Raw genomic sequence first — 22004 nt, 5'->3', positions numbered from 1 at the left:
ACACACACACACACCCCTTATACCACGGCAATAGCTGAAAGAAAGACTGTTTAGATCTCGACCATGCTTCTATCAATGTTCTGAACCTGGTTCCTGGAAATGTCAACCATATCTTTTGACTTGGAGAGTCTATATTTCCTGTTCTTGCTAATTTCCACTTGGTTACACATCTTTCAAATGTGTAACCTTTTTAATATTCATTTTCAGCTCTAATTCCCTTAGACGGATTATAACACATTTTCCCTGTGTTCCAAATATCCTGAATGATTTTTCTTGTGATTTGAGACTCAAAAAAACAAATTTCTCGAGAAATACTGTGAAAAAAATTTCCACATGGAAACACTACTGAGAATCCTTTGTGACTTGTTGGAGAATGTGTGGCTATCTTCTTTAGCTCATTAGAATTTAAGGCCAGCCCTAAAGGTGGACCTCCACTCATGGGGTTTAGCTTTTAACATGGCTTCACCTCCATTACAAAACACATGACTTGAGAAGAAAGGAGGTTACATTTGAAGCATAAAATTTTAAAATTTCTTAATAGTAGAGAAATAATCTGTATTTCTTTGAACATTGAAACTATACATAGACCAGAGGAGAAAAGTAATGCAGCACTTATAACCTCACTACCTGAAGACTGTCCACAATTATTTTGACACTCTCTCCCACATCCATACTTGATGTTACACTCTACAGACACAGAAATATTACACATGTTGATTAATCACCAATTCTGTCAATGAATGTAGAAGATATATCAATTGCTCTTATGATTGCATTATATTTTATTGCATGGACAACAAAAATTGAATTATATTCACCTGTTTTCTAATGTATCATTATAAAAAAGGACTTCAGAAAGCCTTTTTGCATCTATAACCTTTTGTACTTTGCACGGTCAGCAGATATTGAAAAGTCATGTGCAATCAAATATAATTTATCTTAAGTATTTTTTAATGAAGCAAAGCTTGGTAATTCTTTGTATCTTCTTGATTTTTGTTCCTGCTCTAGTTATAATTATTTATTGTTTCACATATCAAAATCATCACTTTGTGGCAGTATTATTTTGTCTTATTTTAACTTTGACAATTTTTGTCTAAATGAAAAATATGTCATTTGGTAAAGAGTTGGATTATGTTACCTTTTAATGTCAATTTATTTGATATGATTTAAGAAATATGCTAATGTTTTACATCATACTATATTTAGCAATTAGGATTAACATTTAAAGATGAGGCCATTTCTTACAGTGATATTTCTACTTCTAGGAACTTGCTTCATCCTGTCTAAATATTTATTATTGTGAAACTACATGGCCTGAAACAGTAACTTCACTTTTAGATAAAAGGCAGAGGGCCGTATTTGTCAGAAACAACACAAACCGTAAATTACCATCTTTATTTAGGCGAGCAGGGCCATTGAAAGTTATTTATAACTATAGATTAATCAGTAGTAACATTTTTAAGATGTCAGAGCATATACTTAATATTGCAGGTCTATGCTGTCATGAAACTTTTATTGCCTATAAGAAATGCTAGTAGTTTTCCAAGGTATAAACTTTTGCTTCCTAGAGAGTAGAGCACATTATGAACATGTTTTTAATAGGACTTCATTTTCTGATGATTGCGATAATACAGATGTACACTCCCACTTTTTCTGCCCTAGGCCAGACACCTTTGGATATTACAGATGTTTCACCCGAGAAAATTTTTCAACCGACTTTAAAAGTAGGTTATACCTAATTAAAATGCAGATCTTCCACTATTTAAAAAAATTTAAAGATAGTGGTGCATAAAGAAACAAACCAATGCTTTGAGAGGTAGGATGGGAAACAACTGAAAAGGAGGTAGTTTAGTAAGCCCCTATAGAGAGTGATATGGATCTTGAATACAGGGCTTCTTGATGACAAGAAACCTCCCAATCTAGGAAACATTCCATAAGAAAATACTTTTTGAGGGCAAGGGTCAACCCTAGGTCAATGAGGACAATAAATGGTAATAACCATGTGCAGTACAGAATTATACCATCCAAGTTTACCATTTCATCCGTGTTATAATAATGATGCATCTGATAGCAAAGCATACCAATAGACTGGTCTAGTACAAAGTACAAGATTAAATTCTTAGTAAAGTCTGCTTCCTATGTTTTGTCTCAGACCTAAAATTACTTCATTCTGGAATACATGGCTAATTGATTTACTTTTTTAAAAAATTATTATTACTGGTCAGGTTCACTGGGAAACCAGCTCTGAAAGAGAATGCAGGGTGTTTGTTAAGGAGTGCCCCTGGGTTCAACGCCTATAGAGTGAAGAGCAAAGAATCAGGATTGGAGGGAAATCGACTACACTATCAAGCCCAACAGCAATTCCTGCCAACCCTAAAGGAAGTTCTAGAGCTAGAATGGCTTCTACAGAGTAGTCTGAACTTTGTTTGGATGAAAGGGCCTTTATATTCCGTCATACATCAGTTTCTGAATGAGGTCAACCCAAGAAAGTGGCCTGACGCAAGGTACTTCTCTGCAGCTGAGGCAACCCCTGCAAGGGGAACCTGGGCAACATCACAGCATCCACCACACAGAGTTTATTTTGCACAAAACATATGATATTTCCTCAGTCCCTTCGTAGTAAGTTTTTTTCTCAGAATGAGAATATAAAAAATGATAGGTGAAATACATTCATACTTTTCTGATCCACTCTATAGTTACCAGAAGTTTTGATAATTGACTTTTCTTTAAATCATACTGCCTGAAAGAACTCTGAAGATCATATGAAAAGTAGTTTACGTTTTCTTTAAATATGTACTCTTCGTAGCAAAAGATTTTTGAGTAACCCCCTCAAAATATGTATAATATGAATTAATATATATATGCGCTTAAGTTATATATTACAAACCTTATTAATGAGATAAAAATAATTTTTAAAGTCAAACAATTAATATAAAATTTCCAAGTTTCTTTCCCCCGACAACACAAATCTCACTTTCAGAAATACTAATCTGGACTCCTGCCTTGCTTCCAAAAAGGCAAGCCCTTTAAATTACCTCGACAAGACAATATTTCATCTTTTCCTGAACTCCTTTTAAAATAAAAAAAAGTTTTTAAAAAGCAGAACTTTAGAACTTGATCTGCATACTCTTCCAGTATTACCTGATGCTGTAGGCTGTGCCTTTACCATGCTGGCATTGCCCATTCTCTTTTCAAGAAGCCTCACAATGACAACTTCTCTTGTCTATCTCTTTTCATTCCCTTTGCCCAAACCCATTGCACCCAGGCTCCCAAAGTTTATGTTTCATTTTTAGGTACACCATAACCTCATTTAGAGTTGATAATGGCATGGTTCTGATGTTGACTTTAAAAAAATTACTTAGTATTTTCCTGGTGGCGCAGTGGTTAAGAATCCGCCTGCCAATGCAGGGGACACTGTTCGAGCCCTGGTCTGGGAAGATTACACATGCCGTGGAGCAACTAAGCCTGTGTGTCACAACTAATGAGTCTGCATTCTAGAGCCCACGTGACACAACTACTGAAGCCCGCGCGCCTAGAGCCTGTGCTCCGCAACAAGAGAAGTCACCACAATGAGAAGCCTGCGCACCGCAACGAAGAGTAGCCCTGGCTCGCCGCAACTAGAGGAAGCCTGAGTGCAGCAACAACGACCTAACACAGCCAAAAATAAATAAATTTTTTAAAAAATTACTTCATTGAACAGTAGAATTAAAGTAGAACAGAGGCCTACCAGGTCCCCAAATTCCTAGTTTAGAGTTACTTCTGCAACATCATGTTGCAAATAGGTTTGTCTCAGTTTGGTAAGGGGCAGACTGTGAATGCTCACTAGGTGTGTTATTGCTGTTTTAAAGCAGTATGTACTGAAACCTCAGTGTTACCTTGGCTTTAATATCATGCTATTCTACTCTTCTACATATGACCTCTGAACTCTTATTAAATCAAATCCCACTACGAATCAAAGAACAGTCCAGTAGTATTTTAGTGTAGGTGTAAAGGGTAAAAAGCATGTGAAAGGAATAAGATGGGGAAAAGCAAACATGGGAAAGCAGGAATGTGGGAATAACACTCTCTAACAAAAGACAAGAGATAATAGGTATTTTTCCCCCCAAGAGAACTAAGGGAGGGAGCATTTATTTGTGGCTAGTTGGTGAGAATAAGGAGGGAGACTTTGAAGTTCTTCCCTAGTTCATTTATGTCGCTGGGGTTTAATCAGCTTACTCCACATATCAACGCTCACTTTTAGATATAAGCATATAGGAGTGTGAGCATGTAAGCCAACAACTTATTGTGCACCCTAGAGGTACAAATGAAAACGAAACAAATGAAAATCTTTATTCTTTAAAAAAAAAAAAAAAGAACATAGTCTTGATAGAGAAAAAAAAATCTATAATTTTAGTATGTTGCCAAGAATAAAAATTCATTAAATAGATAACTTACTGTCATTTAGGGGAATATTTCAGAGGACTCTTATGTGTTAATTTAGTTACATATGACATAAGCACTGGGAAAATTATAGCTATCCATAATTATGATTTTCACAAACTAATCTGGTTTAATTAAAAATGACAGTTTCTGTTCCTTTTCCTAAGAAGTTGCGTAGACATCTTGGACACAATTTCCTCATTGGTTTTAATGTAAACATTGGCTAATATTAGAAGGGATGAAAAAATAGGGAAATGACAAGAGAGTGAATTGGAGATATTGCATTATTTTGTCTGAAAAATATTTGCTACTACTAAATGGCAGTTCCACTTAAGATTTTGTTCTTAAGGATAGGGAAAAAACACAAAATCAAAGCATGATTCGTTCTGTGTGTTAGCATATCCTGCCTTATCGTTCTATATCTAATTAAAATACATCTAAGATACAGATTTTTAATAGCTTTTTAACCTCATTTGTTCAAATGTCCATCAGTATTTTTAAAGATATAGCCATTGTTTTAATTCAATGAGTAAATTGAGTTTTAGATCTGGAATTTTGATCCAAATCTTTAAGAAATATCTGTAATATGACCATTATTCTGAAGCAAACTGTAATTGACTTAATATATTAGAGAATATAATAGCTATTCAATTATGAAACATGTATTTCTATGAAATGAAAAAGTAAGCATTTCTCACATTTGACTAGCTATCATTAATAATGTATTTTCTCATGGGGTTCATTTTAGAAACTTTCTTAAGAGATTTCCATTTGAGATTCAAAACCAGCCCATCCCCAAACCTATGCTAGTTACAGGAGCTCAGTAATTCACCATGCATAAATTTGACAGAAAATGCATTGAGAGATTTTTAGGTGATTAATATATGTTAACTGGTAATTTAATGTATTTTATGGCATATATGACTTAGGCCGAGGCAAATATTGCCAAGTCTGCTTCTTAATTTTAAAATAAATTGCTAATGTCATAATAGAATACTTCTACTAAATCTATTCTATCGGGATTAAGATCTCAATTAGTTATATAATTGGTTTTAGTTTCACATTTGCAGGTCAGTTGTCAAATTCACATTGCTTATTAAAATGTATGTAATGATCAAAATACTCTCCAGTTCAAATCACTTGACAAGCTACAGGGCCATGCCTCCATGGAGCGCTCCTCTCCATCAGTTCTCTTCATGCACTACTGCATCAGTGCCTTTAGTCAATACTTGCTCCAGTTAAACACCTTTGTCCAAAGTATTGCAGAGTTTAGACTTTTCCACCTTCATTTTATGTCTCTCTGAGCCACATGCCATATATTCCTTCTTATCCACTAAGTTTCATTTTGCATGGTCTTTTAGATCTATTTAATTATTTCCTTCTGTATGGATCTCTGACTGACCAGGAATCAATTCAGTCCCTGTCATTTAGAAACAGAAACTTTGAAGAAGAATTAAATGATTCATGTAATTATGTAACCAATTCAGGGCAGAAACCACATTTATAAGACATTTTGCAAAAAACATCTTTTCATGGGTGGATGTGAGATCTCACCTCCAACTCTCCCCACAATGTATCGCACAGTAGTTTCAAAGACTCGGGGTGCATGGGTAGCCCTTTTTGAATCCCACCTTCGTGATTCTAGTATGCCACCCACATCCGATTAAAGTGAGTGTTATCAAAGAAAATATAATGATGCAGGATAGGTCTGTATTACATTGATGTACAAAATAACTGTAAATATTACAGAATTACAAAATAGTATGTACATTATGTTTATACTCACATGTCTGTATTACCACTTAATTAAATGTCATCTGTAAAGGCAACTTATCCCATTTATATAAAATCATATATAATATTAATCACACCTTGTGTCTGCAAACATATGTGCATGTATATATGTGTAAGTATGTACATACATGCACATACAAGCCACAATGTTAACAGTTTAGATGAAGGTTATTTCTGTGATTTTTACTTTAGTTATATTCTGTCAATTTTTAATGGAACATTGTCAATAATCATTACAAAAACTATATGCTACTAAAACATTAGAACAACCCTCTTAGAAATGGGAAGTTTTTTTTTTCCTTAATCAAGGACTAAGGCCTCAGAGCCTTTAGAGAAAACACTGAGCAGCTGAATAAACCAATGGATCAATGGGTTGATATATTCTAATTCATTCACATCTACACTTTCAATTTCCCGAGTTCCATGAAGCAACAATCCACAAAATGTTTCTCAAAAAAAAAAAGTCCATGATAAAATATGTTTGGAAAACTCCACCCTTCTCTTCAAGTTTTATCATACACTTAAGCACGATAAAATTTGTCAGAAATCAGGCATTAAGAAATTAATTAACTTTGTTTACCCCATGTGTCACAAACTTATTTGATCACCAGAAAGTATTAACATCCCATATAATTCCATGAAGTACAAGCCAGGAAACTCTATTAAAATTCAAAAGGAGAAGACAGTTTAATGAAGAATTTAAGGGAAAAAAATTGACATACTGTGGTAGGTAGCAAAAAATTAAAATAAAATACTTTTGACTGGTGACATTTCTTTGGAAGAATTTCAGATTTATTAAAAATACTTTCTGTGGTTATCTATATTTAGTGGTTAAGAGTATGTCTGGGGGACTTGGGGTGGATGGGGGTGCACTCCTGGCAAAGCAGAATAGCAAGGGAAAACACCTGGTATGGACCAACAGCTTAACCAAGAACATGGGCCACCTGTATATCACACGTTTATTGGTGACATCAACTATGCACACACTTCACATAAAATTAGTGGTATCAGAGTTAATAGTAATTTAAAAGTAAAAGATATACAAGAATACACAGAATTTATGATTAAGTTCATTAACAAGTACCCATGTATATAGATGCCCTCAGTCATGTCAATTGCCTTGGCCTTCTCTTTCAACGTACAGATAGAGGTTAAGCCAGAAGGGATTAAGGGATCGCTCATATTAATGTTACTGGGACTTAGCGTACTAGGAACAAGTCCACCTTCAATAGCTCTGAACAGTGTTATATTGTTCTTTGTTTCCTGGAACAAAGAACTACCAATTCCTCCATGTTTTTACCAACAAGTGATGGTTCACTAATTCCTTCCTAACTTTTCTAATAGAGCACTGTTTCTCAAAGCGTGGTCCTTAGAGCATCAGAATCAGTAGCACTTGGGGACTTGTAAGAAATGTAGATTCTCAAGTCCCACTCTACAATCAGACACTCTGAGGGAGAGGCACCTTGATCTGTGTTTTAAGCCTTTCAGAGACTTTTGATACACACTCAAGTTTGCGAACCACTGAACTAAGGAAGTATGATTGTTGTCTGTCCTGGATGTTTCTAATAACCACATCAGATAGTCCTTGTATGGATTCACAAACCTAATTTTAAATGAGCCAAAATTTTTAAACATAGCAGTTATGTTGTAAAATAACATGCAGGCAGTCCAAAATTTGTACAAGATTTAACTGAAAATTGAATTGAAAGTTGGCATAATGAAACTTGGAATAGATTTCCCCATGGGCCTAATGCTACAAAATTGTGGCAAAGGAAGGAAGCCATTCCAAAGGAGTCTATTCGTATCAATTTAATTGTACTCCAGTATTGACAGCATTAACTTCAGTTCTGAGAGGAGTGACAATGAGGTTTAAGAAGGAAATGAGAAGGTTAAGAGAGGGAGAAAAAAAGAAACAAGAAAGAAATAGGTAAAGAGGAGAAATAGCTATGCCCCCACTTTTTTTTTTTTTGGTGTAGTGATAATTACAGGTACAATGCACAAAAATCAATTTTCTTTGACTGCATTAAAACTTGCTAGATATATCAGAATCCTAAGTTTTATCAAGTCTGCTTTACAATAGAGCTTTATTCTCTCTTCAAATCTTCTACATCATAGTAATAAGGTAGAGTGTGTACATTTTGCTTTAAGCTCTAAAGCTGGTGAAACCAGAAAAAAACACCTTCTAGGTTCAAGCAGAAAATAGGAGTTAAGAAATATAATAAGGAGTAGTGTTATATATTGCTCCAATATAATAAGGAGCACTGGGGCTCTCAAGAATTAGAGGCACATGCTCTAAGGAATCCTTTCTCCATTTTTGACACTACATCTCAAAGAACACACCCTTGGGCTTAATTTCCCCCTTTATGCACCAATTTGTGACACCTACATCGAAGAAAACCCCTCTTCCACCTGCCCCCACGCAAAAGTCCAATTTGGGCAATGTAAGTTATCTCAGATGAATGTTGGAAAGAAGGCAACTGAAAATTATTTCACATTTAGGTATGAGTAACTAATCAAGCTATTAACTGTCTGGTAAGTTCAGGCAGCTATTGCTGATTTTCAGGTTATTCTCTACTTTGCTTCTAACTCATGGGTCCTCTTTGATTTCTATCACAATAGATATTGCACGGTATTTTCAGAGCATCCAGAATAGGGGTATAGACAACCTTTGTAAGTATCAATCATTGAGAGCTTGTGAACTGAGAACTGCCACTGATCTTTCATGTACTTTCACCATAGGAAAAACAGGAAACTAACTTCAACAGTCACTACAGAGCAAACAATCTAGGAAGGTGCTTGTGATGATTAAAAACCAAAAGCAAGTTGAAAACAAAAACCCAAAGACAAAAGCCAGAGCTTCTCAAAACTGGGGGCTTGTCAGAATTCCAGGAGGAGACTTAGGACCCAGGTTCACAGCACCCCCCCCCCAAACAACTAGGCATTCATATTTAAAAAAAAAATTCCCCACATGGTTACATTGCTCAGTATATAAAATTATTGCCAGGGGCATCAGATTTACTCCTGCTTCCAAATCTCATGCACACATGTTAATTCCTGCTTATGAGTTTTCTGAAGAGCCTAACCAATATTCTTTAACTTAGAACACATAACCATAGACATACAGTGGCTTCCCCACCAGATCAAACCTACTACCTGTCTTTTCACATGTTAGTTAAAATTCAGTTCCCCTTTAATCTTTAGCAAACTCATGCCATGGATGTAATCCTTGTTACAATTTGCTTTTGAGTCAGAACTTCTTTAAATTAAATACATTTGTGTAAAGTTACTATATTTGACATATATCCTCAAACCACAAAATATGTTTTCTTTCTCCATTTTCCACTCATGTTTTGTGATGGTTTGACACGTGAAAGACAATTCCTCGGAACAGACACATGATGGTAATAGAACTCTCCTACCCTAAATATTACAAATTCAGAATTGATAGCTCATCTTCAGTACTACCTCAAAGGATGTTATAAGAAGGGGCAATGGGAGCAGGGTAGTGTGCAGGAGGGATACGGCAGATGGGGGCATTTTACAGTAAAAGTTGTTTTTCAGATGGACCAGTTTTCAGTTACTATAATGACAGAACAGGTATGGAATGTGTCCAAAAGTGGTCATTCCAGCCAGCTTTCTAAGACTGAAATATAGCCCTATACCATCACAATGTACATACTACGCTTGTCTTTGGGCATGCCTGCAGTTGCTGTCATCTGTCAGAGTGAAATTGTGCCCATTCTCAAAATAGCATGCCAGTTTCCTGGGATCAGACAGGTCAGGTTTCACTGGAGAACAGAAATGAAAGGGTGACTTAATGTCCCTCAACTAGGGACAGATTCACAGCTATTAAATCTAAGACCATGCCCTATGATGGGTTTCACCTGTTCTAAGAGATAAAGATGTGAGAGCTCATAACCAAAACCTAACTTAAATTTATGATTGCATAAACAGGAACACCTAGGGGTTTAAATGGCCTTAAAGCATAATCATGACGAAAGCTCCAGCAGTAAAAACAAAATAAACCAGTTCCTATGACGGGATACCCTAACACTATTTCTACTCCTTTACCCTTCTCCCCCTTTACCAAAATTCATTAGAGGCTATAAAAGCTCAAAATGCACAACCTTAGCATCATTTGTATCCAAGGATGACCATGGAACACAGTGCTTGCTATGAGATATAAGCAGCACTCCACTGGAGTGAGTCCGGAGGAGATGTAACTGGTGGCTTTCTTTTCCTTTCTTCTGGACTCAAGTGGTACCTGAACAGTAGCTGTCGACTTGTAATTAGACAGAAAAGGTTGAGAGAATCAGACACACCAGTCCTGTTGTGACTGAGATGTCAAGCCAATACCAGAAGCAGCCTACCTCCAGACATCTTGTTATGTAAAATTTGTTAAGACCACAGTGAGCTGGGTATTGTTACTTTCAGTAGAACGCATACCTAACTGATACGTGGCCTCAACGTAATGGATGCCTTCCAGTTTAAATTTCTCTCATCATAGTTCTAGTGTTGTACTAGTGAATATTTAATAACTGGTTCCCTCAAAAGGACAAAAGAAAAAGCCCTGATTAGTAGTATTTGCTGGTTTCTGTGGTCTTTCCCCACCATGGAAGTTTCAAGACCAACAATGATGCCATCGAAAATGCAGATAGGAAGGGATTCATACAACTGGATCTCACGAGCCAATGCAAACCACCTCCACTACATCACTGGCTATTTCCCCAATAACTACATTTTCATAAAACTATTAGAGTTCATTAATGTTACTTTCAATTTCATTATAATAGAGAACAGAATTTCTACAGAGAGGAACACAGAACTCAGAATTACTGAATGTAAAGATAAATTGGCTAAATTTATTAAATTGGAAGGAGCTATCAACTTCAGGAAAAACTTTAAGTGGAAACTTAGAAGTTGTTTTCAGTCTCAAGCCAAATGTACTTACTAACTCAATATGAAAACTTCCAATTTTCCTCCTTGGAGGAAAGAATAGAATTTAATTCACTATCACAGCAGAGAAAATTTAGTATACAGATTTGAAAACAACATTGGTATAATGTTAAATAACTTGCATGAAAACATATTATAGCTCCCATAAATTTGCATGGCTTTGCCTATAATCCAGAATGAAAAGGGAAGTTTTTCCACTCCTCTAGTCCTTAGGTCTATCTATTTTTACAATAGGGCTGTTGTCATACGCAATTACCTAAAAGAGAAGAAAACTTACACTATAGTACAACATACTTCAGTGGCTGTTATCTATGAAGAGGTATTCCCTACAATTTCCTTAGCAAGGTCTCTGTGGATAGGAATCCTTATATATTAAAGCAAAGCAAAATCTTAACACTCAAGTTTTTGTTTTTTGTTTTTTTTTTTTAAGCACCAAAGTAGTTCTTCTACAAACATGCACAAAGAATTGCCCCACTCCTTCAGCATGACAAGAGCATATAATTTTCTTGGGATGGATAAGTACAGGCTTCATTACCAAAGTGATTCTTTAGATATTAAATGGCCTAGTAAGAAAATATTTCCAATTGAAATAATTGGAAGTTCTGAAAGAATGGTTATTCAAAATGTCTTCTGATTTCTTACTTTTTCCCTCGTAAAATCCCCAATATCTTTGTCTAAGTTGATTCTTAGTTTGTTCTGAGCATATCTAATTGGTAGCGGCATAGCGTATAATTTAAGAGCATTAGCTCAAACTGAAAAAAATAAGTTCACTTACATTGCATTCTTTTTTTTAATAAGGATAGTTAAAATACTAAAGAAATAAGCCAAGTGTGTCTTAAAATAGTCATTCGGCCTAACTTTTATATATACTATTCTTTACCATAGGCTCTTTGTAACCGCTATAAATAAGCAAAAAAAATATCAAAATTTTGGTGTAACAATCTTCCATAGTTACAATTTGGAATAAAATAGGATTCTATCAATGCAAAATTGATCACCAGAAATATCTTGTTATAGTGGACTCCAGGATCGAACCAAAAATAATTTTTATATTTTTAAGCAAAACCTGCTCAGCTAATTTTATTCTGAAGACAATGCCTGAATTTTATTTCAGCATTCAAGAGGTTAAAAAATCTTTCGCGACACAAATCCATAGGTACACTTTACTCAACTATTCATGTATTATTCTATGCCAATGAAGCATCTAAAGATGTGCCAGGAGATGCCAAATGAATACAAACCACACACACACACACACACAAAATGTCCTAAAAGAAATCAGTCAGTTGAATTCACATGTGGTTTAGAAAAATTAACAGCACGAAGCTGTTTATGTTACACTGAGCTGTTTCTAATTACAAGAAAGCATACCCAATCAACAGGAGATCAAATGCCCATACTTGAGTATCCAAACAAAAAAACAACAGTTGTAAATACTGTACTGAAATGCTTTTAAATGGTGAGATTTTACCTTTAAGATATCTGAACTTTATACCAGAGGGACAGTTCTGGTTTGGGTTAGCCATTCATCTTGAAACAGTTTTCACCCAAGGCATAGGATTTCTCATGATTATTGAGGTAATGTATGTAAACCATAACCACGTCAAAGTTCATGGAGGAAACAAGTTAAGAATATGCAGTCGTGATAGGAAAAACTAAGTGATACTCAAAGTTCCACATTGTTGTGACTTCTCACCAAATGATGGACTAAGACCATTGTATAAAACTGATCTAATGAAGTACGACCATGTATTACAAATGTTTATTATAATCATCTTTGTGTCTTCGATTTTTAGAAGTTCTACTTATTAACTGTGTAAGAAACAATCTCCAAGAGTGCCGCTAAAAATATAAACATCTTATGTAAAGCTTATTTTTATATCCTTTGAGGCACTGTAAAATTTCCCTTGACATTTAACTAGGTCTAGAAACTAATATATGAGAGAAATTGGGAGACAGGAGGAGGCAGCAGGGAGACATAGGTATTGCCAGTGTAGCAAGTTCTTCGGTTTGCTTTTTTTGGCATCACCGTTAATTGCCATGCATAGCAATTGGCTACAAAAAGCACTTATTAATAGCAGCTGCCCCTCATGCTTCAGAATTTTTAAAAAATCAATACCTAAAAAATAATACAAAACAAAACCACTGGTTTCATAAAGGTACAGAAACTAAAATATTCAAAGCAAATATTATATTTTATTGGATGGGCTCTAAACCCTCAGAAGGACCTATCAAAAAGATAAAGGTAGGCTGTGAAAATTAGATAACCAATTGGACCTATCACTCACCACACCTGAACGTCTAATAGTTCTAAAAGCTTAATTTCACAAATGTAAAAAAAAAGTAAATAACTGCATTTTAAAAAGTGACGCAAAGCAGTATCTGATATGCAATCCAAAGTTACAGAAAGGTTGAATTTCCTTTAGAGATGGATTTAAACTAGCCATCTCCACAATACATAATTTCACACAACCCTAGTTTTCAGAATTTGTGGATTTTTTCTCCTTCTCTCATGCATTGACAATTCTTTGTAGAATTATTCCTTAAATTAACACACTTCTCCCAAAATCATACTCTCACATGTTTATAGTAGATATCCTTATGCGTATTTCAGATGATTATAGCTACAAGTTACTGTCTAATAAACTGTATAAACAATAGCAATTTGAAAGCAACGTATGAAAGTAACCAATGTACTTTTTCAAATTGTTATTTTAGTGTGACTAAAGACAATTCTATTATCCTACAAGTTGAATGAGAAGGGCATTCCATTTAAGAAAGTTCACCATTCTTCCCTTTAAAATCAGAGAAGCATGTTAGGTTATTAATGGGAGGAAAAGAAGAAGGTAAGCGTGCTTTTTAAATTGGGGACAACTATTTCTCCAAGGCATTGTCAGAGACACCACTCATTTTTGCCTTACAGGCGTCATTACCAACCTATACTACTTGTGAAGAGAAAGCCTGCTCTACCATCTTCTGAACTCTGATCTGTAGTTTACCCAATTCCTGTGTTTCTTACTCATTTTTTTGTTTTCTACTGTGATATTTTCTTTAACCTCACGTCAGAAATACATTTTCACAGTGACTTTACACCTCTGTCCTCTTCAGCATCCAGCAATGTTTGTAAAAATATCTGGAAGGGTCCCCTTATTTTGCTGTCCACGATTTGGTGTATTTCCAAGGGTGAGAGGAACAGATTCAAGCAGCTGAAACTTCATCCTTTAGCAAAGCTTAACAGCTGCTTCCATTTACAGCTTTCAAGACCTATCCTGGTTTACAAGTGTTTGCACATGTGGGCCAGGCTACCAAGTACTAGAAGATTCTCTACAAGTGAAATTTACACATGGGGGAAGTTCACTGTGGTAACGCTGCAAAAAAATCCTTAGACTTTTCATTCCTTCTTTACTGGTTCTCAACTCACCTAGTTACGCTCCAGGCATGCAAGCCTCCCTGTCACCCCTCCGACATTTTCCTTCAGCACAGATACAAAGGTGAAACTTCTCAGATTTCTTAACTCGGCACTTGGCCACACCCTGACCAGACACGCCTTCTCTACACCTCCCCATCCCTCCCTCCTGAAAGACTACGCAGGACAATATTTCTTTTAAATCGGTTTGCTCGTTCCTTTATATTTTTAAAGCCCGTTTCAATCGCATAATAAAACCGATATCCGGTGGCTCCCTTAAAAAAAAAAAAAAATTGCCCACCCGTATCTACTTGACCCGAAAGAAAAACTTGAGTTTCTGCTTTCCCGGAGAGCGGCACCCCTCCTCCCCCTCCTCCCCCTCCTCCCTCGGAAGCGCCCGGCGTGGCTCCCCGCCCTCCCCACACGCGCGGGGGCGCGGTGACAGTCCCCTGCTGCTCCTCCGCTCAGCGCCACAACTTTCCAAAACCCTGTACTAACTTCCAGGGCACAGCCTCTGCGGAGAGAAGCCGCAACGCTCGAGACCCCACGCTAAAAAGCAAGGCAGCAAGGTCCTACCAGCTCGGCTCCTGATGACGTCGGTGAATCCGTCCCCAGCGGCATGTTCTCGGGGCTGCTCCGGACCCCCAGGCTGAGCCATAGCCACACGCCACGTGTCCCGGCTCCCCCACGCCCCAAACTTTGGAGGCAGGTGGGTCCGCGCGGTCCGCCTGGTGCCCTCCAGAGCAGGTAGCTAGCTGGGAACTGGTGTGTGAGGGCGGATTCCTCTTCTCCCCGGGCCCTCAGCCACGGAAATAGGGATGCGTAGGGGGCGGGGAGGGATGGTGAGCTGGAAAATACAGAAGCACCGACACCTGGCTTGGTGGAAAGGCGAAGCCGTCAAAATGCCCAGCCCATGCTTGGAGAGGAGGAAACAGGTGCTGTGTCCCAGCTCCTGCCCCCAAAATAGAGTGGGCGAGGCCTGGAAGGTGAAAGCTGAGGAGGGACCCGGTGGTCAATAAATCCACAAGCAAGTTGGAGACTCGCTTTTCCACGCTGCGCAGAATCGATGCAAAAACAGGAGCAATTAGGGAGCCGCTTGCCAAAAAGCAGCACATGAGGTCATGAATGATTTAGCATTGCCACTTATAAGATGACTACACTGAAGAGAAGGGTCACTGGCTTTTGCTGTCTGGGTCACTCGAACGTGTGTACCCCATGGTTGGATCCTGACTCAAATGCACTGACCAGAAATGGGGAATATAGGCTGAGAATAATCATATTTCTTAGGAGATTTCACCAAACCTACCCACCCTTCTTTCAGTGTGTATATTCACTCTGACTGGCTCCTCCATCCCTTCCTCCCACCACTGAAGCTAGAATTAGATTGGACTATAAACAGCTCATATGACTTTATTTTCTAAAAATTTCAGAAGCGACTTTCATTTGGTTAGTATCCTTACTGCTCCCCACCACCACCACCCTGACACACATATAATTCATCCTGCACTTCTTCCGGCAGAAGCCCAGTCACCCCAAATCCTGCCCATCACCTACCAAAGACAAATTAACTTTACAAGAAGAGCTTGGCAAGGGGCCTAGCAACAGCTAAGGATTTTCTTTTCTTGTTTTCTTCTGCATTTTCATGCAGAGTACATTCCTACCCTCTTCTAAAGCACTGGTTCTCTTACATTGCTAGACAGTGGAATCTGGGAACTTTTCAAACCACTAAGGCTTGGTTTCCACCCCCAGAGATGATGATTAATTGTTCTGGACTCTCACCTGGGCATCAGGAGTTTAAAAAGCTTGCGGGTGATTCCAATGGGCAATCAAGTCTGAAAAACATTGTGATGAAAGAGCCGATTGGGTGCCTTAGATTAAAAACATAATATTTTTAATACCTGTTTTCCATTGCCAGATTGGCCTTTTGCATGACAGTGGATAACTTAAGTTGACAAAAACGTAGTAGTTAGGCTGAGCTCCAGAATTTCCTTAGATTAAACATAGAGCAGCTCTCAGGATGGAGTCTCAACTTGGTATTTCTCAATTGGCATCAGCCTGAGATGTTATGCCTACTGAAAATCTGTCTTTGTTGTAATTTATAGGCAGACCTCTTAGGTTTCCCAAATGCCTATTCTTTTCAGAAATATCAATGCTCTTTCTAACAAGTTCATCAGATGGGAAATATTCAGAGATATAGCATAGCTCCTATATCAGAAAAGAATAAAAGTATAACAATTGTCCAGAATTTTTTTTAATCACAAAGATTGTGGCATACTAGTTTATATTATTATGCTACTCTAATCAGAACAGTAAGGAATTGGTACAGAGATAAAATGATGGAACAAAATAGAATACAGAAACATATCCAGCCAAAGGGAATGCATTACATATGACATTTCAATTTAGTCATTAAAAATGGAATATATCATAATGGTGTTTCCATAAAGTTAGACTGCTGTAATTTAAACTGTATAAAAATAACTTCCAGATAGATTAAAGATCCAAATATACAAAATAAAACCAAATAAATGAGGAATATATAACAGTTTAAATTATGGGGGAATTCTTAAACCAAACACTAATCTGCGATGACTTTAAGGAGAAAATTGTCACTTTCAAGTACGTGAGAAATAAAATTTTCTATAAAGCCAAAGACTTTATAATAAAGCAAAAAGACAATAAACTGAGATTAAAACATCTGAACAGAGGTTTAATATCTCTACTTTAATAAAATTCTACAAATTGATTTAAAAAAAATCCAATTTAAAAAAAATGAACAAATAACCTGAACAGAAAATCCACAAAAGAGAACATGCAAATAACCAATAAACCTTTGAAAAGTTATCTACCTTCTCATAATCAGGAAAAGGCAAAAGGAGATATTTCCCACCCATCAGATAGAGGAAAGAACAAATGAATGGAATAACATTCAATTCTGGAGAGTGGGTGAGAAAAAAAGCCATTTATATTCCACACTAGTGAAATACTGACACATTTTAAGAAAATAACCTGAAAATAGCTATTAAAATGTACATAATCTGTTGCCCATCAATCCCTCTTTAAGAATCTATCTTACAGAAATAAAATCACCAGTATATAAGGATATATATAAGGTTTTTAATTAAAGCCTTATTTCTAAGAAGACATTCACTGAAAACCACCTAAATGTCTTTTAATTGGGAAACCATTGAAGCAATTATATCATATCACACAATGGGATATTATGCAGCTACTTAAAAGAAAAAGTGTATGATTTCTACCCTAAACAAGTTATTATCAAAACAAACCAACTGCAGTGCTATATTAAAACAACAATATATGTATCACAATGAAGTTCATTTTATTTGGGCAAGCAAAGGTTCATTTTAATACATGAAACCCAATTATTGTGATTCATCACATTAAAAACATGAAGGGTAAAAATAAATGCAGAAAAAGTGTTGGAAAATTTAACTCACACTTGCAAAAAAATTTTAAAAATATAAAACCTCCTGGTAAACTAAGGATAGAAGGAATCTTCCTTGATCTGCTAAAATGTATCTATAAATAATAGCAAATACTACCTTAATTAATATACTAGTCAGTGTCACAAGAAAACAAAGTAAAAGTTATAAGGTTTGGAAAGGGAGAATGAAGTTGTTACCGTTTGCAGACTACATATATGTAGAAAGCTCAGAGTCCTCGGATAATAATATTTTACAATTAATAAGTGGATTTAACAAGGTTTCTGGATGTCATGTCATGTTTAGGTATATTCCCAACAACAAAAACAACAAAAAAAAACTACCTGCATCAAAGACAGGAACAATATTGCAGCATTTTACATAACAGCTAAAGTTAGAAACAACCCTTATATCCATAAACAGTAAAACTGATAAATATATATGGCTATATTCATAAAACGAGTGCTATAGCAATGTAACGAATGGACTACTGCTACATGCAATAACATGCATGGATTCCACAGGCATAATTTAAGTGAAGGAAATAAACACTAAAGGTACGTACTGTATACTTCTATTTACATAAGGATTAAAAGCAGGTAAAACCAATTTATGGTGATAGAAGATAAAACTAGTTATCTTTTGAGGGATGCAGAGATTGGGGGTCAGGATAGCTTCTGAGATTCTTATAATACCTGTTTCTTGTTCTGGGAGATAGATATACTTGTTCATTTTGTAAAAATTAATTAAGCTGTGCATTTATAATTCATATGTTTTCTTTATGTGTATTTCCATGTGAAGTTCCATTTTAAAAATAAACATGGGTTCAAATTACATGCAAATATATTTAAATATATTTGTGAAATATTGTTATATGAAACAAGCAAATTGTAGTTTAATATTTATAGTATCTCATTGAAAACCATCAACTATATGAGGATGTATACTGTTGGTACAAGCAACTGCATAAAAACATATATATGAGCATACAAAAGGGAAACTGTGTCGTTTTAATAATGAAGAAAGATTCTGTGAACCTCTGAGATGCTTAAGCTTTGAAAGACTGAGAGAGTAGAGAGCTAGAAATGTTGCTCATTATTTTATTCTATTACAAACATCTTCAAAAGTTAGTTTCAAGTATGCCTGGAAACCCTCTGGTGTAGATGGTCAAGCAATGAAAAAGAAGCCATTTGCAAATCTTCCTTCTCCCTAACCCATACTGTTGTATTTATTTCAACAAATATAGAAGATAGACTTCTTAGCATTTTCTTATTCAAAACTTTAAGGCTAGAGAGGCTAGAATACCTCTCTTTAGATGAGCCAGTTACTTCTAGGTGACTGCTTAAAAGGCCTATAGAAATTTCAGATTACTGTTCACGCAGGGTATTATCTCAAGTAAAAGAATTCCATGGACCCTGCTAACATTTCAGTTACTCTACATCAGAAAGTATTTGCAACTAGAGAAAAGCAAGACATTCAAATAATATCATGTCAAAGGGTTTCAGACTTCCAGCTAAAGCCATTTATTTTATGAACTGTCCAACTAGAAAATGAATAACATGGTATGATTAAATGAAAGTCCACCACTTTAATTATGAATAGATCGTGGCATCCTAGAAGCTCTCAAAGATGGCACATCCCTATTGTATTAAAAATAAGCATTCCATGTAATTTCCTTTAGCAGATAATGCTGAAACGTATTTTAGATGTATGTTTTATGCACTGTCATCACTTTTATATAGAGGTATCCATTGATTGCAAGAGAGAACTTTCATGAATCAACATGGCTATTAGTTGGTTTTCTCTTAACACAGATTTTAGAAAAAACTCAGTTTGAAATAAATGTATTTTAGGGATGCAGAGAAAGCATTTTTTCCCTAGGAGACTGGAAGTTGAGTTGATATTTTTAGATTGCTGTCGTGGATTCTGCAAATTTTTCTAAGAAACATTTTCTACACAATCAAGGGTAATTTGAATCACTACACTTTCCCATTCTTTCCAAAGAATTTTTTTAGGGATCTCTTTGAAATTTTGACTACTAGAATGATCTAAATTTAAGCATTCTCTTCTGGCATGTCCTCAGACTAGGAGTGTTTTAGGAGAAGACGGAATGTTGCCTTGATATTGAGGATCTAATGATATTAGAGCTAAAATCTAGGTGTTAAGATTTTTCTATTCACTGTCTAAAAACTTCCAATATCCCATGCTGCTTAAGATCAGTTTCCTAGGTTGAATCTGGTAGTAAGGTTAATTTTCCTCATCCTGGTTTTTACCATCAAGCTGAGTCCCAGAGGTGGGTCGGGGTGAGGGTGGGGAGCTCTCATGAGTCTTTAAAAGCCTCTCTACCCTAAGCAGACACCATTTTCTTCTTCATGCAAAACAAACATACACCCACGTACTACAAGGAACAAGCACTTAAGTTTCCCATAAGCTTCCCCATCATAAATATTATAAAAATGGTAAATGAGTGGGTTTCTTCAAATGATTTCTCAGCTCCTCAGATAATGGGCCAGTTTGACTCTACCCCTGTGTGACCCGCCTGAAAGATCATTTCCTTCTGGATTACAATACTAACACTTGTTTAGTTCATGATTGACATTTATAGAATGGTCTTGATACAATTCATTTTATTGGGGAAATTAGGCAAACACACACATGACAAAGAGAGTATAGAAACAATGCAAAATAATTACAAGTGTAGCAGAGGCTGTTGATGCCTCATATATCCCCTTGGCGCACACCATTCCCACGTGTACCCACAGCCTCTGAGAGCAAGCATGGGGGACTTTCTACCTTAGGGCATTCTCTGGCCTTTGGAGTATGCCAGGCCTATACTCAGAGCAGGCCATACACACCAGGAAGATAATGGCGTCGGAGCAGTCCGCAACGATGACAAATGGGAGTTGGTAGATAGATTCTCCAATTTCCTTCCCAAGATGAAATAACTCTGAGGCAAATATTCTTCCCAATCTCCCACAGTCCCTCATACTGTGAATTCTCATAACCCTTGTCTAAATCACTATTTTCTATCATCTGACCACTGCATCGACTTCAGGGTTGTTCTCTGGGCTTGCACTCTTATTCCACTACAGATATGTTTTAGACAATAACCAGAGTGATCTTTTAAAGTATTTAGCAGATCTCATCACTTTAATTTTTTTTTTTTTAGCAGAGTAATACAGATGCCTTTGACTATATATATTTTAGTTATTATCAGGCACAATTTGTTGAATATTTTTTCTTCCCTTTTTTATCTCTCCTCTACTTTTTTTTTGAATTTTTGAATTTTATTTTATTTATTTTTTTATAACCAGGTTCTTATTAATCCATTTTATACATATTAGTGTATATATGTCAATCCCAATCTCCCAATTCTTTTTTATCTTATTATTTTTCAGTTAAAGTACAGTTGATTTACACTATTATATTATTATATTAGTTTCAGGTGTACACCATAGTAATTCAATATTTTTATAGATTATACTCCATTTTAAGTTATTATAAAATATTGGCTATATTCCCTGTGCTATACAAGATATCCTTGTATCTTATTTCTTTTATACATAATGGTCTGTACCTCTTAATCCTCCATCCCTATGTTGCCCCTCCCGCATTTCCCCTCCCCACTGGCATCCACTAGTTTGTTCTCTATATCTATGAGTCTGATTCTGTTTTGTTATATTCATTTCTTTGTTTATATCACTTTCATTCTTAATTCTTCCAGTGCTTTCTCATCGCACTTGAACTGTAGTCTTACTTCTTTGAGCTTATTTCCTACTATTCTCTTCCCTCACTCACACTGTTCTAGCAATAGCCATGCCTCATAAAATATTCCACCCTCAAGTATTATGGGTTTTGCCTTGTAATGATCTAAACCACCTGAAAAGACACAAATGATCTGCCATATGGACATTGAGGCTATTTTTTTCAATACCTCATTCCAGCCTGTTTACCTTATTTTTTTATGTGTACTTAGATGTATGTGT

General features: G+C 36.1%; 1 protein-coding gene across 10 annotated transcripts in view; it reads right to left on the bottom strand.

The window, feature by feature from the left end:
* DMD (dystrophin) overlaps window positions 1-22004 on the bottom strand; it is a 2843071-nt gene that overhangs the window by 2474436 nt on the left and 346631 nt on the right. For all 10 annotated transcript variants that reach the window (XM_079909736.1, XM_079909735.1, XM_079909718.1 and 7 more), the window contains 2 exons: window positions 16355-16407; window positions 15152-15422 (listed from right to left, as the gene is read on the bottom strand). In XM_079909736.1, the coding sequence (XP_079765862.1) occupies window positions 15152-15233 (82 nt within the window). In that variant the 5' untranslated portion in view covers window positions 15234-15422; window positions 16355-16407. The remainder of the gene's footprint in view (window positions 1-15151; window positions 15423-16354; window positions 16408-22004) is intronic.

This window comes from Stenella coeruleoalba, assembly GCF_951394435.1.
Source record: "Stenella coeruleoalba genome assembly, chromosome: X".
Taxonomy (NCBI): domain Eukaryota; kingdom Metazoa; phylum Chordata; class Mammalia; order Artiodactyla; family Delphinidae; genus Stenella; species Stenella coeruleoalba.
Note: the sequence above shows the minus strand (reverse complement) of the source record. Positions and strands in the feature narration are given on the sequence as shown.